At 40.9% G+C, this 17,505-nt stretch overlaps 1 protein-coding gene across 1 annotated transcript in view; it reads right to left on the bottom strand.

Annotated features, from left to right (window-relative positions):
• Positions 1 to 301: 301 nt before the first annotated feature.
• Positions 302 to 17,505, bottom strand: part of PDE4B (phosphodiesterase 4B) — a 341,369-nt gene continuing 324,165 nt past the window's right edge. The window contains exons 8-15 of the mRNA XM_006089790.3: positions 11,667 to 11,845; positions 10,189 to 10,287; positions 9,883 to 10,047; positions 8,071 to 8,170; positions 6,695 to 6,849; positions 6,457 to 6,579; positions 5,565 to 5,747; positions 302 to 2,613 (exon numbers count right to left, since the gene is read on the bottom strand). Coding sequence (XP_006089852.1) covers positions 2,248 to 2,613; positions 5,565 to 5,747; positions 6,457 to 6,579; positions 6,695 to 6,849; positions 8,071 to 8,170; positions 9,883 to 10,047; positions 10,189 to 10,287; positions 11,667 to 11,845 — 1,370 coding nt within the window. The 3' untranslated portion in view covers positions 302 to 2,247. The remainder of the gene's footprint in view (positions 2,614 to 5,564; positions 5,748 to 6,456; positions 6,580 to 6,694; positions 6,850 to 8,070; positions 8,171 to 9,882; positions 10,048 to 10,188; positions 10,288 to 11,666; positions 11,846 to 17,505) is intronic.

The following is a 17,505-nucleotide window of genomic DNA, read 5'->3' as shown; positions in this document are numbered from 1 at the left end:
GATGCTCTAACCACTTAGCAACACAGGCCAGGGCTAAACTCTTCAGATTCATAAAGTGGGTTTGTTTTCCTTCACCAGCTCCCTTCTCGCACCATTGAGCTGGGGGAACAGTTGCTAAAAAAAATAGGTAATGTTCCAATCTAGGGGACTTTCTGGACACAGATTCTGAAACTTCAGCTTTGGTGTTGGCCAGGCAAAGTGGTTGGTTTTCTCTGTGGCGTGTGGTAGGAGAAACGAGAAAAAAGATCTGCTTTTGATATGTCAGACGAACTAACCCGAAATAATTGGGCCTACAGTCTAATCTAATCATGCTTGTGTTTATTCACCTCATAGAAAAGTTTCTTAAGAATGCATGTGAACACAATATATAATAATAATAGTACTATAACATACATTGTGAGAAACTTTTGAAAACAATAAAATGTCCACCTGAAATAATGCAGTGTTCATAGACATACAAACCCATTGGTCATGCACAGTTGTGCCGTTTCTTTAACTATGAGTCACAATGCTGAACTGAAAGCATGAAATATATTTTACAAACGGAGACTGAAGCCAGTAAGAGGCCTACACAAGTGTTATCAGAAGCTTCACATTTGCATAATTTACTACATCAGTTCACATTTTATTTTAAAATTCACATTTTTTATTGTTTTCTTTTTGTCATTAATTGGAACACGGCATTCCTGCAGACGGGCAGGCAGGAGGCTTTCCTTCCGAAGTCAGTAGTTTGGGAACACTCGGAAGGACCCTCTGTGCGCAAACGTAGTGTTGCCTTTTAAACCGAAGCCACAGGGGCAGTAGGGCCCAGTTATAACCCAACTCATGCGAACACAGATTCGGAGAGGACGTGGGTGAAAACCACATCCTGTTGCCCCCTACCCCTATCAAACTATACAAAAGTAAAAGCTCAGTATAAACCATTTAGTATCGAATGTGAGAATCTTGTTTCCAAAACGGGTTGGTACAGGGGCTGCGGAGTATTAGCAACTCAGACAGGGAAAGGGCAGACCCTCGGGGTAGAAGCCCACCGGTGTCCCCACTGGCGAGCGCCCGGGCCGTATGTCTCTCTCAGCGATGAACAGGTTATATAATACACAATACAAAACGTTACAAGTAAAGTTGCAACTCTTAGGCAGAGTTTTCTACACAAATGTAACACCACCGTTGGCAGGCAATGTTAGAGATATAAATTAATAACTTACAAAACATTACATTATGTACATTCGGTAATAAATACACGGTTATAACCAGAAATTGGGGGTGTTAGCGCAGAAGGCAGTGCAGAGAGATGGCAGCATTGAATCGAAAATGGCAGAATTGGGCGGGAGAGTGAAGAGAGGAGGGAGGGGACTGGACGGGGCCGTGTGATTCCTGGTGGCACAGGGATTCAGGACACAACTGGACACACTGCCTTAGCACGCTGAATTTTACACAGACTGTTACTGTGAACAACACAACTACCTCTTCCTACCCCTTAGTTTGTTCAACTTTATCCTGTTGACAGCAAAAACGTAAAACTCCAGAGGAGAAAAAATACTGTTCAGAGCGGGCAACCAGAGATATGTTGTAAGGGCAACCGTGGAGTTGGAAGGGACAGCAGGGGAAGGAAGTAGAATGTGGTTAGAAGCGTATCCTTTCTAATTGTAAAAGTAACTGTAGTGAAGTGAGAGATATTGCCCAAGAAGAAAGGAAGACCGTTTTCTTTTCTTTTCTATTTTTTTTCCGAGAAAGAGTCAAAAAAGTTTGTATCAACTTCGAATGCTTATCTGTGTAGAAGTTGGTACTACACTCTAGGTATTCAACAGGCATTTTGAAAGACGTGAAAATGTTTTACAAAAAAGGCACACAGGTTGGCAGACAGAGGGACAGGTGAGCAGATTTATAAATGAACATATTAGTCAGTTCAGTCACTAGAGGGGACAGATTCCCGAAATTTAGTGCAGAAAAATCTCTCAGTTTTGTGTCTTCTATGTTCAAGCCATTGAGTCGTGATCTGAACTTGGCCTCCAGTACCACATAAAGCATCAGCTCTCCACCCAGCTTGCAGGCAAGGCAAGTCAACCGTGGAATTTCCTGAGCTGCTATTTGCTTCACGGTCTTGTACGCTGGCTCCAAACTCAAGTAACTGGAAAAGCCACATGGCCCATGTCCTGTGCAGGCCTCGGCCCCATGGTGGGCTGGCCCTACCGTACAGCTGGCATGCTTGTCAAGGGTGGAATGTTCGCCTCCACACAGAGAGGGAGATTATGTGTCGACCGGGGACTTGTCCTCTGCGGCATTGTCTACATCAGTCTCTCCCAGGGAATCCCTGCTTTCTGGGTCGATCACACAAAGCGTCTTTGTGCTGCTGAAATAGCTGTGGCCCTCTCCCTCTTTCTCAGGTCCTTCCGAATCCTCCTCTTCCAGGGTCAGTTCAAACTGAAACTTCTCCATCAGCCCCTGGCAGTCTCTGTTCTGCTCATCCAGCGGTGGGGAGGGACTCTGGGGTATCATGCTCTGATACCAGTTCCTGTTATCTTCTAATGTGTCCAGAATGTCCTGCGCATCGGGCTGTACCAGATCTGCCCAGGTCTCCCACAGGGGATGGACAATGTAGTCAATGAAACCAACCTGGAGGAAAAGAAGGTCACACACCTGTTACTGCGATTGGCCCTTGAAAACCAAACGAGCTGTGCTGGTTTGCATGCAAAGATAACAACAACCCAAGACAGATCCATCATAGTAACTCAGGCGCTGCCCAGTCATTATCTGAACACATCCCGTGATAGTATGCCCTGCACTCTATGCAACAAACGAGTTATCGCTCTTAATCCCGCAAAGTATTGGTTTGGCCTATTTTCAAAGGAGGAAACTAAGCCTCCTGGAGATTAAATATCTTGACGGAGGTCACAGAGCCAGTAAGGACTGAAGCTGGCACGCGGTCCCAGCTTTGTCTGATTTCAAAGCCTGTGTTCGTCTCACGTCTCACTATAATTGACGACTTTTCCTTTTCCGTGCGCCAGATAAGAAGTCTGGCTGTAACCCTGGCTGGGAATGACTTGGTCACTACTTGGACTCTGTGAGTCATCTCTGAAGAAGGAAGCCCCAGGACTAATGAGTTCTGACTCAACATTCTTTCCCTGATAACTTGAAAATAAGCCGCTGTTCCAAAACAAAGGGGAGCCAGCCCCTGCCTACTCTGAAACGTCTCAAGTTCTGTGACATGCTTTTGGTTTGTAGATGAGTTTGGTAAAACATCTGAGAATACTTCAAGCCCCTAAACCAGCTAAGGTCCCCTCGGTGGACACATCTGTAATTGTAGGGCCCACAGTCATTTTCATCAGGAGAAAGAAGGGAAAATAAAAACAATTAGGCAGTTCCTGTGCTGGTGTTCCTGTGAATAAATATGAGGCGTGTGGCTCTGCTATGGTTTACACAGGGGCTATGCATCCTGCTTGAGCGGGCTCTGTGGCCTTCTGCTGACCTCGTCATTGTGGGACAAACAGGAAACCCTGGGGGTGGGGGCAAGCTGAGGGAAAGAATAGGCACTAGTTGAATGAGAGAATGGAATTCCCCTGTCATGGTCTGGGGAGCTGGAGAGATGCAGGTTTGGGATTTAGGGGGTGATGAGCAAGGGCATTTTATATGCACCCCTGGGACAATATGTAGCTACCTTTCCACACTACTGGAAACTTCCCTTTATTATCATTCTAGTTTTTGGCCAGTCATTTAATAAAGCAAAGTTGTACCATATCAAAGAATCTTACTCATATGTGAATCTTTTACATCTATCTATCATCTATCTATCTATCTATCTATCTATCTATCTATCTATCTATCATCTTTTCTCTGGTGCTTTCTTAGCTTTAACAAACAGAATTCACAGGAAAAACAGGGCATCTCTAAGCTGCATTGGTTTTAAGAACTAACTAAACTGTAGATGATTCAGGTATTTCTCTTGCTTCCACCCACTCCTTTTTCCTCTCCTTTTCTTCTCTATGTGTGTTTAATGGACTTTAGACACTATTTTCAAGGTGTTTTCCAGGAATGTGCAAAAAACAAGCTCAAGGCAATGGAGAAAACTGAATCAGCTGAACACAATGTGGTCATTTCCTTTCTTCATTTGTGTTGCTTCTGCTAAATGCCCAGCATTTTTTGAAAGGGAGCCTCCCGTTGCTTATTTCCTAGGTCTTGTTCACGTTTGAGCTCTACAAATCCTAAGAGCACCAAATAAAGGGCTTTACTGCCAGGCTACTCAGACAAAGGTCACCAGAGCACACCTGTGGGAAACACAGGATCGGACCATGATGTCATGGCCCCGGTGAGACATGGCCACGGTGAGGGAGCATGAATGGCTTTGAGTGGTGGTGGCTGAGTTACTAAAGAGTTGGCGAAATAGACCAAGAGGACAACTCTTCACCTGATACACTGGGGAGATACATGTTGTGTCTATCTCCCAACGCTGTGTGGAGGTTCAAATAGGATAATGTGTGGGAAAATGTGTGAAAAACTGCACAGACAGGATATAAATATTTTTTAAAAACTGTTGTTAATAAAAGAGCCTTATTCCATTTAATGTAATTAATGTGGTTCTAATTAAGGCTTTTGGGTGTTTAAATTGTCCCTAAATTAATGTTGTTGTGCATTTTTATAGCATATTAGACTGTTAGGACACTTTCACAGATTTTAAATGCATTTGACTGTCTTTTTTTAAAAGAAGCAACAGTATAATAACTGCAAAGTTACTAGACAAATATTACAAGCATATGTAAATTTGGGGAGTAGGTAGTGAGGAAAGAGGATAAATATGAACAAAAAATACTCCGAATGCTTTTGTGATAAAGACCTTGGACAACCTATAGACTCATTCTCAGTCATGCCCACCTGGCTCAGGCCATTTGTGGTCCTGAGAAGAGTAACAATTTAGCAGCTTCTAAAGCCTTTGTGGGGATATTGACACGTTCTAGTGCAGCTAGAATCTGGGAACTTTCTGAGCCCCCTGCCTCTACTGCACTGTCCAAATCCTCAGCCCACAGGGAATCTCTAGCTTTGGACACAATCAGAAGATGTCAGCATGTTCTCAGAGTGTAGATGTAACCCTGGAAGGGGGCACAGGACGGAGCTGGGACTATGAGGTAGAAGAGATTTGTAGGAGTGAGATTCACTACCTTTGGTGATGGTGGCAGTGAGCTTGATTATGGAGAGACAGAAAAAATGGGGTGCAGGGAACAAGAGTAGGGATACTGGGTAAAGACAGAGTGAGGAGAAATCTGGGTGGATGAGCTGGAGGAGGCCTATAATCTTTGGTTCAATCAGCTGGATTTGCTAAGATCATAGACAACCATCTAAACTGTTTGAGGCTACACAGTTCAAACTTTGATGGCTTCTGATGACTGCTTTATCTCCACTCAGTGTAATGGAGAAGGCAAATGAGTCCTGAGTATAATGGAACTAAATGGGTGGTTGCTTCCTTATCATTTCATATAAATATATATTCTATTAAAAGGAAAGAACTAAATAGAACCCTCCAAATCCACAATCATCAGAGCTTACAAAAACTTTGAAAACCTTATATTAAATACCTGGGATTTTTCCACAGAAGCTGTGTGCTTATCACACATTGGGCTAATCTCCATTCCCCTCTCCCGCTCTTTGTCTCCCTGCTGGAAAAATTCCTCCATGATGCGGTCTGTCCATTGCCGATACAATTCCAAGGACTTGGTGGGGTTGCTCAGGTCTGCACAGTGTACCATGTTCCGAAGGACCTGAAATCATCAAGTTTTGGAAATCTCATAAAATTAGGTGTAAATACTACTAGAACATCGCATCCCTCTTGTGTTAGTACATTTGGTACCAAACCTAAGAACATTTTAGTTGCATTATAATTATGGTGTGTGCACCAAAAAAGCAGAATTACAAGGGTGCTGGCCAGAATTGGTTAAAATGGGAGTCCCAAATGGGAAAATGTGTGTCTTCTTAAATTGATGGTCATTGAATTTAAAAACTGGAAAGGACATTAGAGGTCAGATACTGCCACCATTTCCTTTCCTCAGTTTGGAAAAAATGCAAAGAATTACTCAAAGTAGATATCTTCATATTTTCCACTTGTGGAAAGAGACCAGCTGATGGCAATTTGTATAACGAAAACAGACTTAACAAACTGCAAGTCAATAGGATTTATATCCAAAGATCAGCTTTGGGGACCAGCAGTCACGTACACCCTATTACAAATAGATCTTGCCACTTATTTTTAGAACTAAGCAATTCAATAAATAGGGCTATGATTTTCCTTGTAAATTAGAGAATAAGCTGCAATGTTTTTCTTCGTTATTTCTTAGCTTGCTTAGTTTGTCCTTAAAATAAGCCTATAACTGTAGTCATAACTGAGGACATGCAACTAATTTAAGTTTGTTTTCATTTTTTATTGTTGTTTGGTTTGGCTTTGTGTTCAATCAGAGGCTTTTTCTCAAATACCTGTATACGATCCGTATAATTGTCCAGCAGAAGCACGCCTGAGCTTGTCACTTTCTTTGTTTCTACCATTGTCTTCAGGTCTGCCAGCAGGCTCATATGTTTGGACATATCAGTTGCTAACACCTTGGGTAAAAAGATAATGAAAATACTCAGCGAGCTCAGTGTATGAGAGAAAATGAGATTTCTTCTCCTGTGACGGTAGAAGGCAGTGAGGAACATGGAGAGGCTGAAGTCTTACCATGTCGATAACCATCTTCCGGAGTGTCTGCCGTTGCTTCTTGGTGAGATTCTGAAAGATGTCACAGTGCTCTTCTTGCAGCAGTTTGAAACCCACGGCCAGATGATGGTTTTCCAACACAGATTCGTCATTATACATCAAAGCAAGTTCTGAATCTAGTAAACAGGAAAAAATGATGACTTACTAAAAAGTCGTACAATTCAAAGGTCAGCATTACCTCACTATGAAATCAGATCTACCTCTATTCAAATAGTTTTAAGAACCAAGATCTGCATGCCCATTTCCTCTTAAAGAAACAGTCTCCCTCTACAAAGGAATGTAGTCAGTTTCTAAGCAAAAATACTTCCAGAAGTTATTAGTGCATAAGCTTTCTCTTTGATTAGAATTCCTGGTATTTTAAAATCCTTTTTCTCCTTCTCCAGTTTATAAAGAATTTGATATTAGGTAAAAGCATTCCCAAGCTGCTAAATCCTATTTTTATCTCAGATTGTAATTTCCTTTATGTGTTCACACATTTTGTGCTTTGGAAAAGAATGAACTGAAAATGTCACTAAACTTTATCAAATGTATTAGGATTTTCAAACTATATTCACTTTTTATATGCTTGCCAGCTCTGTTAATTGTGAGTTATGGATTTTCAAAGAAGAGAATGGTGTGACTGTAAAATTTCAATTTATCCAAATAATGTAGCTTTTCGGAGCTTTCTATGTATGGTAACAAAACATTAATACTTTTTTAGAACAATCCTGATGCTAAATTTTCTGCTATCTGGCTCTATACACCAGAGACTGCGATATCTGGAAATGGAAACTATAGCTTCCAGCCCACCTTTCACACAAAAGATTCAGACATCTTTCACTAGGCAGAGCTCTGGTCTGCAAATCAAACTCATGAAGTCACATTTTCTCTTACTCAAGAATAATAGCCAAGGGATGGTGCTATGTCACTAACTGCAATTTCTGTTTGGGGGTTCCCATGCTCCGATCTAACATTTGGGCCTGCTTCCCCAGTAGCGAGGGACTCTGTGTGAGAGCCCTGCATAATACTAAACATCATTATCACATTATTCCCAAGCCTTCCCTTGTGCTTACTGAACAATTCCACATCTGTTACTCTTTCCTCACATATCGTATTTTCCAAACACTGAGTACTTTTTATGGCTCCCCTCTGACCCCTTTCAAGTTCTCCATGCAGCTCAAAAATGATGTTGCCAAACTGGACACAGTATCCAGGAAAGGTCTGACCAGTTTGAGTGGAGTGGAAGGATTACCTCATTATTACTCTTATTATTATCCATAACAAAAACATTAGGAGGGAAAAAATTAAGCAGTGACTCATAGGATGATCCTGAACGACTGTCCTAGTGATGAACTCACTTGTGTTGATGAGAAACTGGTTGGAGACTCCAGGATGGTCCACGTCATGGATAGCAGCTGCAAAAATGGCGGCCAGGATTTCCAAATCTGTGAAGACGGCCTGCAGAGCAAAATGAACACATTTCACTCCATGTCCCATTTGCCTATCCTGCGATTCTGTTTCATGTTAAAGTATCCCACTTCATTCTTGTTGGGAGAAGGATGGTGTGTTGATTTTTATAATGTCTCATATACTAATTCAATTAAATGTGGATTCTATCCATTCTCACAAGGTCTCATGTGAAAGGAATGACGGCCGGAGCCCATGCCCCCATCAGGCCTACGGGCTGCGGCTTGGGAAGGCACTGGCTCTGTGCCTATGGAGAGTGATCAGCTGGTACCTGATGCTTGTTTCCTGGCTAAGTAGTATGGAAGAATGGTGCTTATATAACACAAGCGCATGCAAGTCAAAGAAGCAAATCAGACTGTGCTCTGAGATATAACAAACTTCCTATGTTTTCAGGCTGCCTAACTTAGAGAACAAAGGCCAAATTCCAGACTCATAAGACTGGCAGTAAATTATTTCTGAAGGCTAAATTTGTAGTGTGATCAGAAGGTTTCATATATTCCTTCATCCATTCATTTAGCACCTATGCACTAAAGGCTTACAATGTACAAGCTTTGAGAACATTTCTACAAAGCCTCCTCTGCCCCCACTGGTACACAATGATTTAAACCTAGTATTTAGGTATATATTCCTTCTGGCTAAAATGCCCTTCTCCTGCTGAAATGTCTTTCCTTGTCCTCTGTGATTACTTAAATCTTCTGACCCTTCAAATGCCAGCTTAGTTCCCACCTCTCCCATGAAGACCAATCTAATTACTCTAGGGCACACTGAACTCTCCCTTCTCTACAGTGGCGCTCATGGACAATTTCTGGTCTCACAATGGGTACCCTATCAACAATAGTGGACAGTTGATAAACAGTGTTGGTCTACTCTGATACTTGTACGGAACATGTCCTCCAGGGAAACAGAACAACCTTAGCACCATTTCACTTTCCCAAGTCTTCCTGGATTTATTCCCTCAGAAAATATGGAACCCAAGCAACAGAGCTGTGGTCTGTTTAATCTTTCTTCACCTTCTAAACTGAATCTGCAAAGGTGGCGTTGGCTAAAGGTTGGCCAGTCCCTTACTGCAGGGAGCCTACTCATTTTGGAAGTACCTGGTCATCACGGCCATAAGAAAGAACATGGTCTGCTGGGCGTATTGCTGCTAATGTCAGTACATACAAATGCATTAATCTGTTGGGGGAGGAGTCACAGTCACCTTTCAGCAAGATATCTAGCAATTCTCAGTTCTAGATTTTCAGCTACTTTTTCTTCAGCCCATAGAATCAGTTTTATGAATTCTTAGGAGAATACAAATTCCTAGGGATGCTTATTCCTAACAGGAACTATATGTAAAATTTTATATTATGCTTCTGTGCTATCCCTCACAATGCTTGGGATGGTATGCACAGCTGAAATCAGTACATGCATAGTGAAGTTATACTATATACCAGTCACTGAACTAGACACATGTTAGATACAAGAGATAGAATAAAAAATAAAGTGTCCTGTTAATTGCTTGATAATTACACAATTTTTCAACTGTAAGAGATGTAAAGGGAAGGCTACTCTGATATTGGTAACTCAATTGAGAGATGGGACACATAATCAAGAACCAGTTCAAAAATATGCAATCATCTAATTACATTATTTCTGCCAATATATTACGTTGTGTGGCACTTTCTAAAGAGGATGGGCAGGTATAAGAGATCGTAATTACTCACATCTAATGCTGGTGTTGAAAGGAGAACATGCGTTGACTGGGCTACATCAGCAGCATGTAGGCTGTTATGATATGCCACGTCAGAATGGTAATGGTCTTCTAACGTCATCATGTAGGTTACAAACGTATCCGAGGAGATTTTGAATGTCTTCAGGAGGTCTCTTTCCTATATTGTAAAATGAGTTAGAAAATAAATAAGTGGATGTCCAAAAATGAAAAAAAAAGCTAAATCAGAAAAGTAAACTGGGATAGAATAATAACCATAGTCATCCAATGGAATAACCAACATTCTTTCCTGTGTACTCACCTGGAATATGGCATACATGATGCACGTTAGGGGCCTATTGTGTGAATATCCAGCCACATTGAAGATGTTAAGGCCCCATTTGTTCAGGTCTTCCAGCTCCTGTAAGAAAAATTAGAGGAATTTAGGAATAAGGACAGGGTTTTTGTTGTTGTTGTTTGTTTGTTTTTTTGTTTTGTTTTAAGCATAACTCATTGTTTTTATTTACTTTTTGGACAATGGCTGTCTGTCTTTCGAGTCTTCTAGTTGCATGAAAAAGTTAAAATGGAATGGCCTAGGACAGTGGTCAGCAAACTGCGGCTCGGCAAACCGCGGCTCGCGAGCCACATGCGGCTCTTTGGCCCCTTGAGTGTGGCTCTTCCACAAAACACCGGCTCTTCCACAAAATACAGACTTCTGCGCATGGGCATTGTACGTGCGCGCCTGCACGTGGTATTTTGTGGGAGAGTGACACTCAAGGGGCCAAAGAGCTGCATGTGGCTCGAGAGCCGCGGTTTGCCGCCCACGGGCCTTGGAGATTGGGTATCCTCTTCATTCTAGTTCCAAGTTTCTATATATTGCATTTATAAATTTAGTTGCTGCAAGTGAATAGAGCTAGAAAATCACCTTAGGGCTATGCCTCTGTTCTTTGGTTATTCTCACAAAGGGCCAGGTCAGAAAGACTCAGCTGCTAGAATGTGCATAAATCAACTCTAATTTAATGAAGAATGCCAGTTACGTATTATAGCCAACAGTTCCTAGGCCACAGATAAATCTGGAAGAAACATCATTTAGTCCTGTATTGTGGGATTATTCTAAGATTATCTGATTAAAGGAAGAGTTTATTCCATTTTTAATTATTGTCTGGGGCGAGGGTTCTAGGCTCTCCCTAGACAGGCTTGGCCCAATGTGTAACAGACCTTAGTCCAATGATACCTTTCAGAAGGCCTCACCGAATGTCCTTTTGCTCACAGTAAGCTCTTTCCCTTTTCACAAGGCTCGGAGGACCTCTGCATTCTACCTTACACAGCCTCCTAACTCATGTATAAACTGTTTCTGTGCCTTCCTCCACTACTGGGGTTTGGCTTCAAGAGTCAGTGCTGTTAATTTCTCTCATTTCCTCGCTAGCTCTGCCAACCAGATCAGATTTTCCCATTGTTCTTTGGCATACAGTCCTCAAAATGTTCTCTGGAAAATTCAATCCTGCCCACTGGCCTCCCTGTGGATTCTTTTAGTGAACTGTCAGTAGGATTCTCATTCATGAGGAACTATCCATTTACAAATCCTATTTAAGGTTGTGGTTTTTTTTTTAAATAAAGTCCCTCTGATATAGAAAAAGAGTCTTTAATTAGGTGCTCATCAGTGGACAAAGAGGCCATACTGGCTTCCTTATCATACAATTTAATAATAAAGCAAAGGAGAACACTACTATTTCCTAGCAGGTAGTTTTAAGCTGCTGTGAAGCAGACAGCTACATGCACACACCCCCAGCACATACCCACCTTGGCTAGATGATCTTCATTTTCTGTGTTGACTCCAAAGCGTGAGATGCTTGTATTGTTTAAGCTTGAACTATGCATCAGTTTCTTCACTCCGCTTATCTGTGTCATGAGCTGCTGCTTTTTCTTTTTCTCTCTGTCCTTCTGGGTGGGAGATGGAATCTCCACATCATTCTGCTTGTCTGCAACAAAAGGATACATTTTTCAGACTGTGAGTGTCATTGAGAACCACATCCCAATCAGTTGTTTTTGTAATATGCAAAACAATTCCTAAGCATCTTATAAAGAACTGCCATGCATTATCTCACTTGATCTTCAGCACAATCTTGTGAAGTAGATGGGAAAAATATTTTGCTCCATTTTATTCCTGGGAGAACTGAGGCCCAGAGGAGCTAAACAAGTTGCCTAAGAAGTGGCAGAGGTAAAACTCAATCCCAGCTCTTCTGTTTGCAGTCTAGTTTAGGAGAATTACACTTGTACATTTGCAAGGTGGGGCATCAATATTTATACGTGATTTTTTAAGTTAATAACTTATATGTTTGTATAATAGAAAAGTTTCATGCAGCCAAGACCAGGTTACTAAAAACAGGCTTTATGTTCTGCTCATTTTATTATATGTGTATTAATTTTTAATTTAAAAGATCCATATAACTTTAGCTGGATATAATTTATAATTCTAGTTTAGATAAGCAGAATGTATGTTAGAGAAATAAATAATTACTTCAAATAATTACTTTAAAACCTTGGTTTATTACCATTTGAGGATTAGAGGAAGACTATAATTTCAGTTTTACTTTATGCTTTGGTCTATTAATTTTATTAAAATAATAATAAACACTGACTATCATTTGTAACAGGTATTACATTGATTAAAATATTTATGCTTATTTAAAATTTATGATCATCTCATTTAATCTTTTAAAAAATTCTGCTACAACAAGGTAATAGTAGAGCTAGAATTACTGAAAAAATCATGTCTACCTGCTTGTAGAAGCACTTTTCTCTATAGTATGTTATTAAAAATATCAGCAATCAAATATTTCATTTCACTTCACAGGGCGATGTATCTTGAGTACTTCTGAAAAATGCATTGACTCTTTCAGGCCATAGGGATGCCTGGAAGTGCACTGAGCAATAATTTATTAAATAGCTCAACAACTATTTCATTGAACTAAATGATACCCATGACTGAAAGAGTTAACGCAGCTTTCAAAAGTTCCTGCATTTATCTCTGCTTTTTACAGTGAAAATAAGTACAAATACAATTTCTCCATTTGAAAATGACATGTTTCCAGTTGGCATGCTGGGATCTAGACTGTTTGCTTTCAATTCTCACAGATGATAGCATAGTCACATGTTCTCCCCAGAGACCTCTGCCTGCTCACGGGGCCCTGGGGACAACTCATCAAAGCAACGCAAGCACAGGAAGACAGAAGCAGCTGTCATGTACACCTCAGCACCCGGCTGTAGGGCTGGAGCAGGGGTGTTCTCTCTCCCCAGCAGCAGTAACATCTGTAGGTGCCCACGAGCTCCTAGACGCATCAGCCTTACTATGACTTTTGGTTGTGGAGGAATTTTACTGGTCATTTCTATGGGTTTAGGGGTTTCCAACCTGGTTTAGCATCAGAAGCATTCAGGAAACTTTCAAAAAATACAGATTTATGAGCCCCACCCAGTCTTCCCGAACCAGTGCTTTTGAAAAGCTTCCCAAGTGACTGTGATGGTCAGAGCCAAGTTTGGGAACCAATAATAATACCACATTCTGACTTTTCAGATGAAGTCAGCAACTTGCCCAAACTCAAAGGGTGATTTATTCAACAGATATTTATTTTGCAATTACTGTGTTCCAGATACAGTGATTTAATAGCATGGAACCCAGGCCTTGAGGTTCCTGTAAAAAAATCTCTTTCTGGTCTCACAATCTCTGACGTTAAAAATGACAGATTATGTTATTTTTGAAATTACTTTTCTCCCTGTCACTTCATTCTTAATAATGACTACTTTTGCTAAAAGGCAAGGTCACAATAGCCCATGCCTCTCCCAACCACCATCCTTCACCATGCCTCATGTTTGGCTGTTGGATTCTCCCATGCCACCACAGATATAAAACCCTCCAGTGGGACTAGCAGCTTCCCCCCTTTGCTTAATTAAAGATTCCCAGCAGCAGTGAGTAACTGAGCTGAACCACCACTGTGTCTATGCAGAGAACATTACAATAAAGAAGAAAGCCATTATTCACACAGTGCCAACTGGGCATTCATGGGTGTTTCCCTAAGCAGGCATCGGAACAACTGATAGGTTTCCCTATTCTGAATTTCCTCTGTTATATGCTTTTCCCTATTCTGAATTTCCTCTGTTAAATGCTTAGCCAGCACCATGTGGAAATAACCTGAAACACAGACTCAAAGAATCACAATAAACATTTAGTGAATTTACATTTACAGAATGGTCAGATTACAGTGGGGAAATGGTGGAACCATATAAAACAAACAAAAAAACAGATGCAAAAAATGTCAAAATTTGGCTAATAGCATAATTGGAGGTGCTTTTCTTGCTAGATCACAGCATTTGATTGTGCAAAGTTCCTAAGTTATTTTTCCTTGCACCTTGAAAATTCCGTGTTTTAGTTTTTGAGTAGTAAGAAGCTGATTTAAAAGGATAGCTTTTCACTGTTCGTAAAAATATTAACTAAATTGTAAGACCACATCTAAATATCTTGCTTTATCTATGCTCCCTCCCTGTAGGTCCTGCTTTATTTCTTCTTATTCCAGCAACCCGGAGACCATATAAGAGCATTAAGAAGTGCCTGCAGTGGTAAATGGTCTCCTGACTACATTTTGAATCATCTGGACACTACCCTGTTGATGGAAATAGAATACAAGTCACAGATCCCTGGAGTAAGGGATTCCCTCCCTCTGATGATCCATTTTAGCATTCAATGACTCTTATTGAAATATTGCTCTTCAAGTTTAACTTAAATTGCTAAGACCTACTCAGTTTGCTCTCACTGAGATGGTATCTTTGCTCTAACAAGACCTTTTAAGATTACTGGAAACTATTAATAAACTTTTTTATTTTTAGGTCTAACAATCCTGATTTCTAAAGACTTTTCTCCAAAAAAATGAATATTACTTAAATACCCTTAAATGTGATTTTCTTCTATATGTTCTGAGTTCTGAATAGGCTTCTTTCCTAATTAAAGAAGTGACGGGACATTTAGGTTTAGGAGTCAAGAGAGTCAAGTTTTAGTTCTGACTCAGGAACATATTAGTCAAGTAATCTTGGTGGAATTATTTTGCTCTTCTAGGCCTCAGTTTTCTCTCCTGTAAAATGAGGGAACTGGATTACAAGGCCATTCAAGTTCCTTGCAGACCTGACAGTTTGTGAAGAGGGCTTCACTCATGGTCCTCCAGGAGTATGCACTAAGCTCACAAGATAGGCCTAAGGGCTCCTTGTCCTGCATTTGCAGTTTGGAGACAAGCTTTGTTTGTTTGTTTGTTTGCTTACTTTTTAAGATCGTCAAGTTGCAAATCTACAGTCTATTGCAGAAAATTCAGGCTGCCAGGTATGTTTAGCAAGACAGATAAATGCCATTTATACCAGAGTCATAGAATGTTAAGAGTTGGAAGGGCTCTGGGGTGGCAGCTGTTCCAATGCTCCCATTTTACAGATGAGGCAACTGATGCATCCTATGTTTATATTTTCCCAACAATATTTACCATTTTAATCTGTCTCTCTAGTCTGTTTGAATAGGTCTACCTCATGCATGCACACACACACACCACCCTCCTCATGCTGAGTCTGTAACAACCTTCCTCAGCAACGTGTTCTCAAGAGATGTGCCTAAACAGCAAATGGAATGCTTGACAGAAAATTGACCTTGGCTGCTCTTGAGATAGAAAGTGTTGAAACGGAGGACTCATCTTTATTTTCTCATCAGCCTTCTCACTGGCTATCAGCCTTTGATGACAAGAAGACATTAATTAGCTTCTAAAATATGCTTGTTGTCCTTGGCAAGTGGGTAGTGAAAGAAATGACAGTGACGAGGACTGCTTAGGTGCAGTCTTGGATGATGAGGAGCTCGGGGACTTCATGCAGCTTTTCTCTAGTCATGAGCATCTCTTCTATGACAGGAGAGCCCTGATATTTTCATAGAAATGCAATGAGTATGAAATAAAAAATGAATTCCTGCACGTATTGATTTTATCCTTCTCTCCCATAGTCATTAACCTATACAATGTCCCTAAGACAGTTCCCAGCTTATGAAAAATAATTGGGTGTTGCACAGAATGGAGTACACCACAAATGGGCAGGGGAAGACACCTGGCTTCCAAGGAATAAAGGGGAGATGCTGGGGAAGAAAAGAATGAGTATATGATGCTTTCTGTTCCATTAGATTCTAGCTACCCCTTGGAGTTCAGATGTCTGAAAAATTCTTCTCCTTTGTTCTCTGACAAAGGCCTGACACAACTGCAGCTGGAGGAGACCGGCTACTGCAGATTCCCACACACTGGAAACAGCTGGAAAGGCACTTGCTAATAGTCAGGTGCCCATCGGCTACAGAGTAATTCCCTGAGCTTTGCACCAGGCTGCTCTAAGATTGATCTGCTGATAGCAGGAACTGCCCTGGTATTAGACAAATAGGATTGATTTTCTAAAATAAAAGCAGAAGAGGAATGTGTTTCCATAAGGCATCAAGGCAAATGCTCATTGATTTAATGGTGTGCAGAAAAGAAGGGAGGTGTGGTGCTCAGCTGTAAGAATGGGTCATTTCCCTGGAAAGTGGAGTTCTGGAAACAAGCATAATTCAGGGGTATCTGCAAGTCCACAGAATCAGAATCTAAATCAGCGGTTCTCAACCTGTGGGTCGCGTCCCCTTTGGGGGTCGAACGACCCTTTCACAGGGGTCGCCTAAGACCATCAGAAAACACATATATAATTACATATTGTTTACAGTAGCAAAATTACAGTTATGAAGTAGCAACGAAAATAATTTTATGGTTGGGGGGGTCACCACAACATGAGGAACTGTATTAAAGGGTCGCGGCATTAGGAAGGTTGAGAACCACTGATCTAAATGCTACCCATTCACTTGGAAGTAGATTTACAAATCCTACAGGCCTCATTAAAGAAAAATAGCCCAAATAAGTTCATTATACAATAGGATGGCTGTAAACATGAGATCAGAAATTCCTAGTAATCAAACAGGATGTTTGCAGTAATTAAGGAATCATTGATACAAACCTTTTCCGTGTCATGTGTTAAATACCAAAATACCAGCAATGTGACTACAGAGCATAATAGATAAAGCATCAGATTGGGAAGATAACAATGCTGCTTGCAGGGGAACAAATCTTTCAGATAAGAAGATTCTCCACCCCCGTCCCGCCCCCGCCCCCCCCCTGCCCCCCCTGCCGTCCCCATTTAACTTTAAGAAATACTTAGCAAAGCAATAGTCAAATTATTTCCAAAGCCTATCCTCTTGGGCCAAGTTACCATAGTATTCACCAAACACATTTCTTGCAAACCACCTGAAAGGAAACCTTTTGCTCAAAGCCCAGATAGTGGAAGAATTTAAGGAATACCACATCCTGGAGCCAATGGAGTTGTCCTGAGAGTTTGGGTGATTAACACCCTCACTCCTATCTCTTCAGAGGTCTTGGCAGAGATGGAAGCAGGTGGGTAGATAAGGGGTGATCTGAGGTCCATAAAAATATACTTAGCCCATCATAACTTCTGTCTTTGATGGGTATTTTTATTCTTTTTCCTTTTTTTTTTTTTTTGCAATATCTTCCTGCTCAAATTTCCCCCTTAAAGGCTGTCCTTAGTTCTTATTTTAAAT

The sequence above is a fragment of the Myotis lucifugus genome, unplaced genomic scaffold, assembly GCF_000147115.1.
Source record: "Myotis lucifugus unplaced genomic scaffold, Myoluc2.0 scaffold_63, whole genome shotgun sequence".
NCBI classification, from domain to species: Eukaryota; Metazoa; Chordata; class Mammalia; order Chiroptera; family Vespertilionidae; genus Myotis; species Myotis lucifugus.
This window is presented reverse-complemented; position numbering and strand designations above follow the sequence as displayed.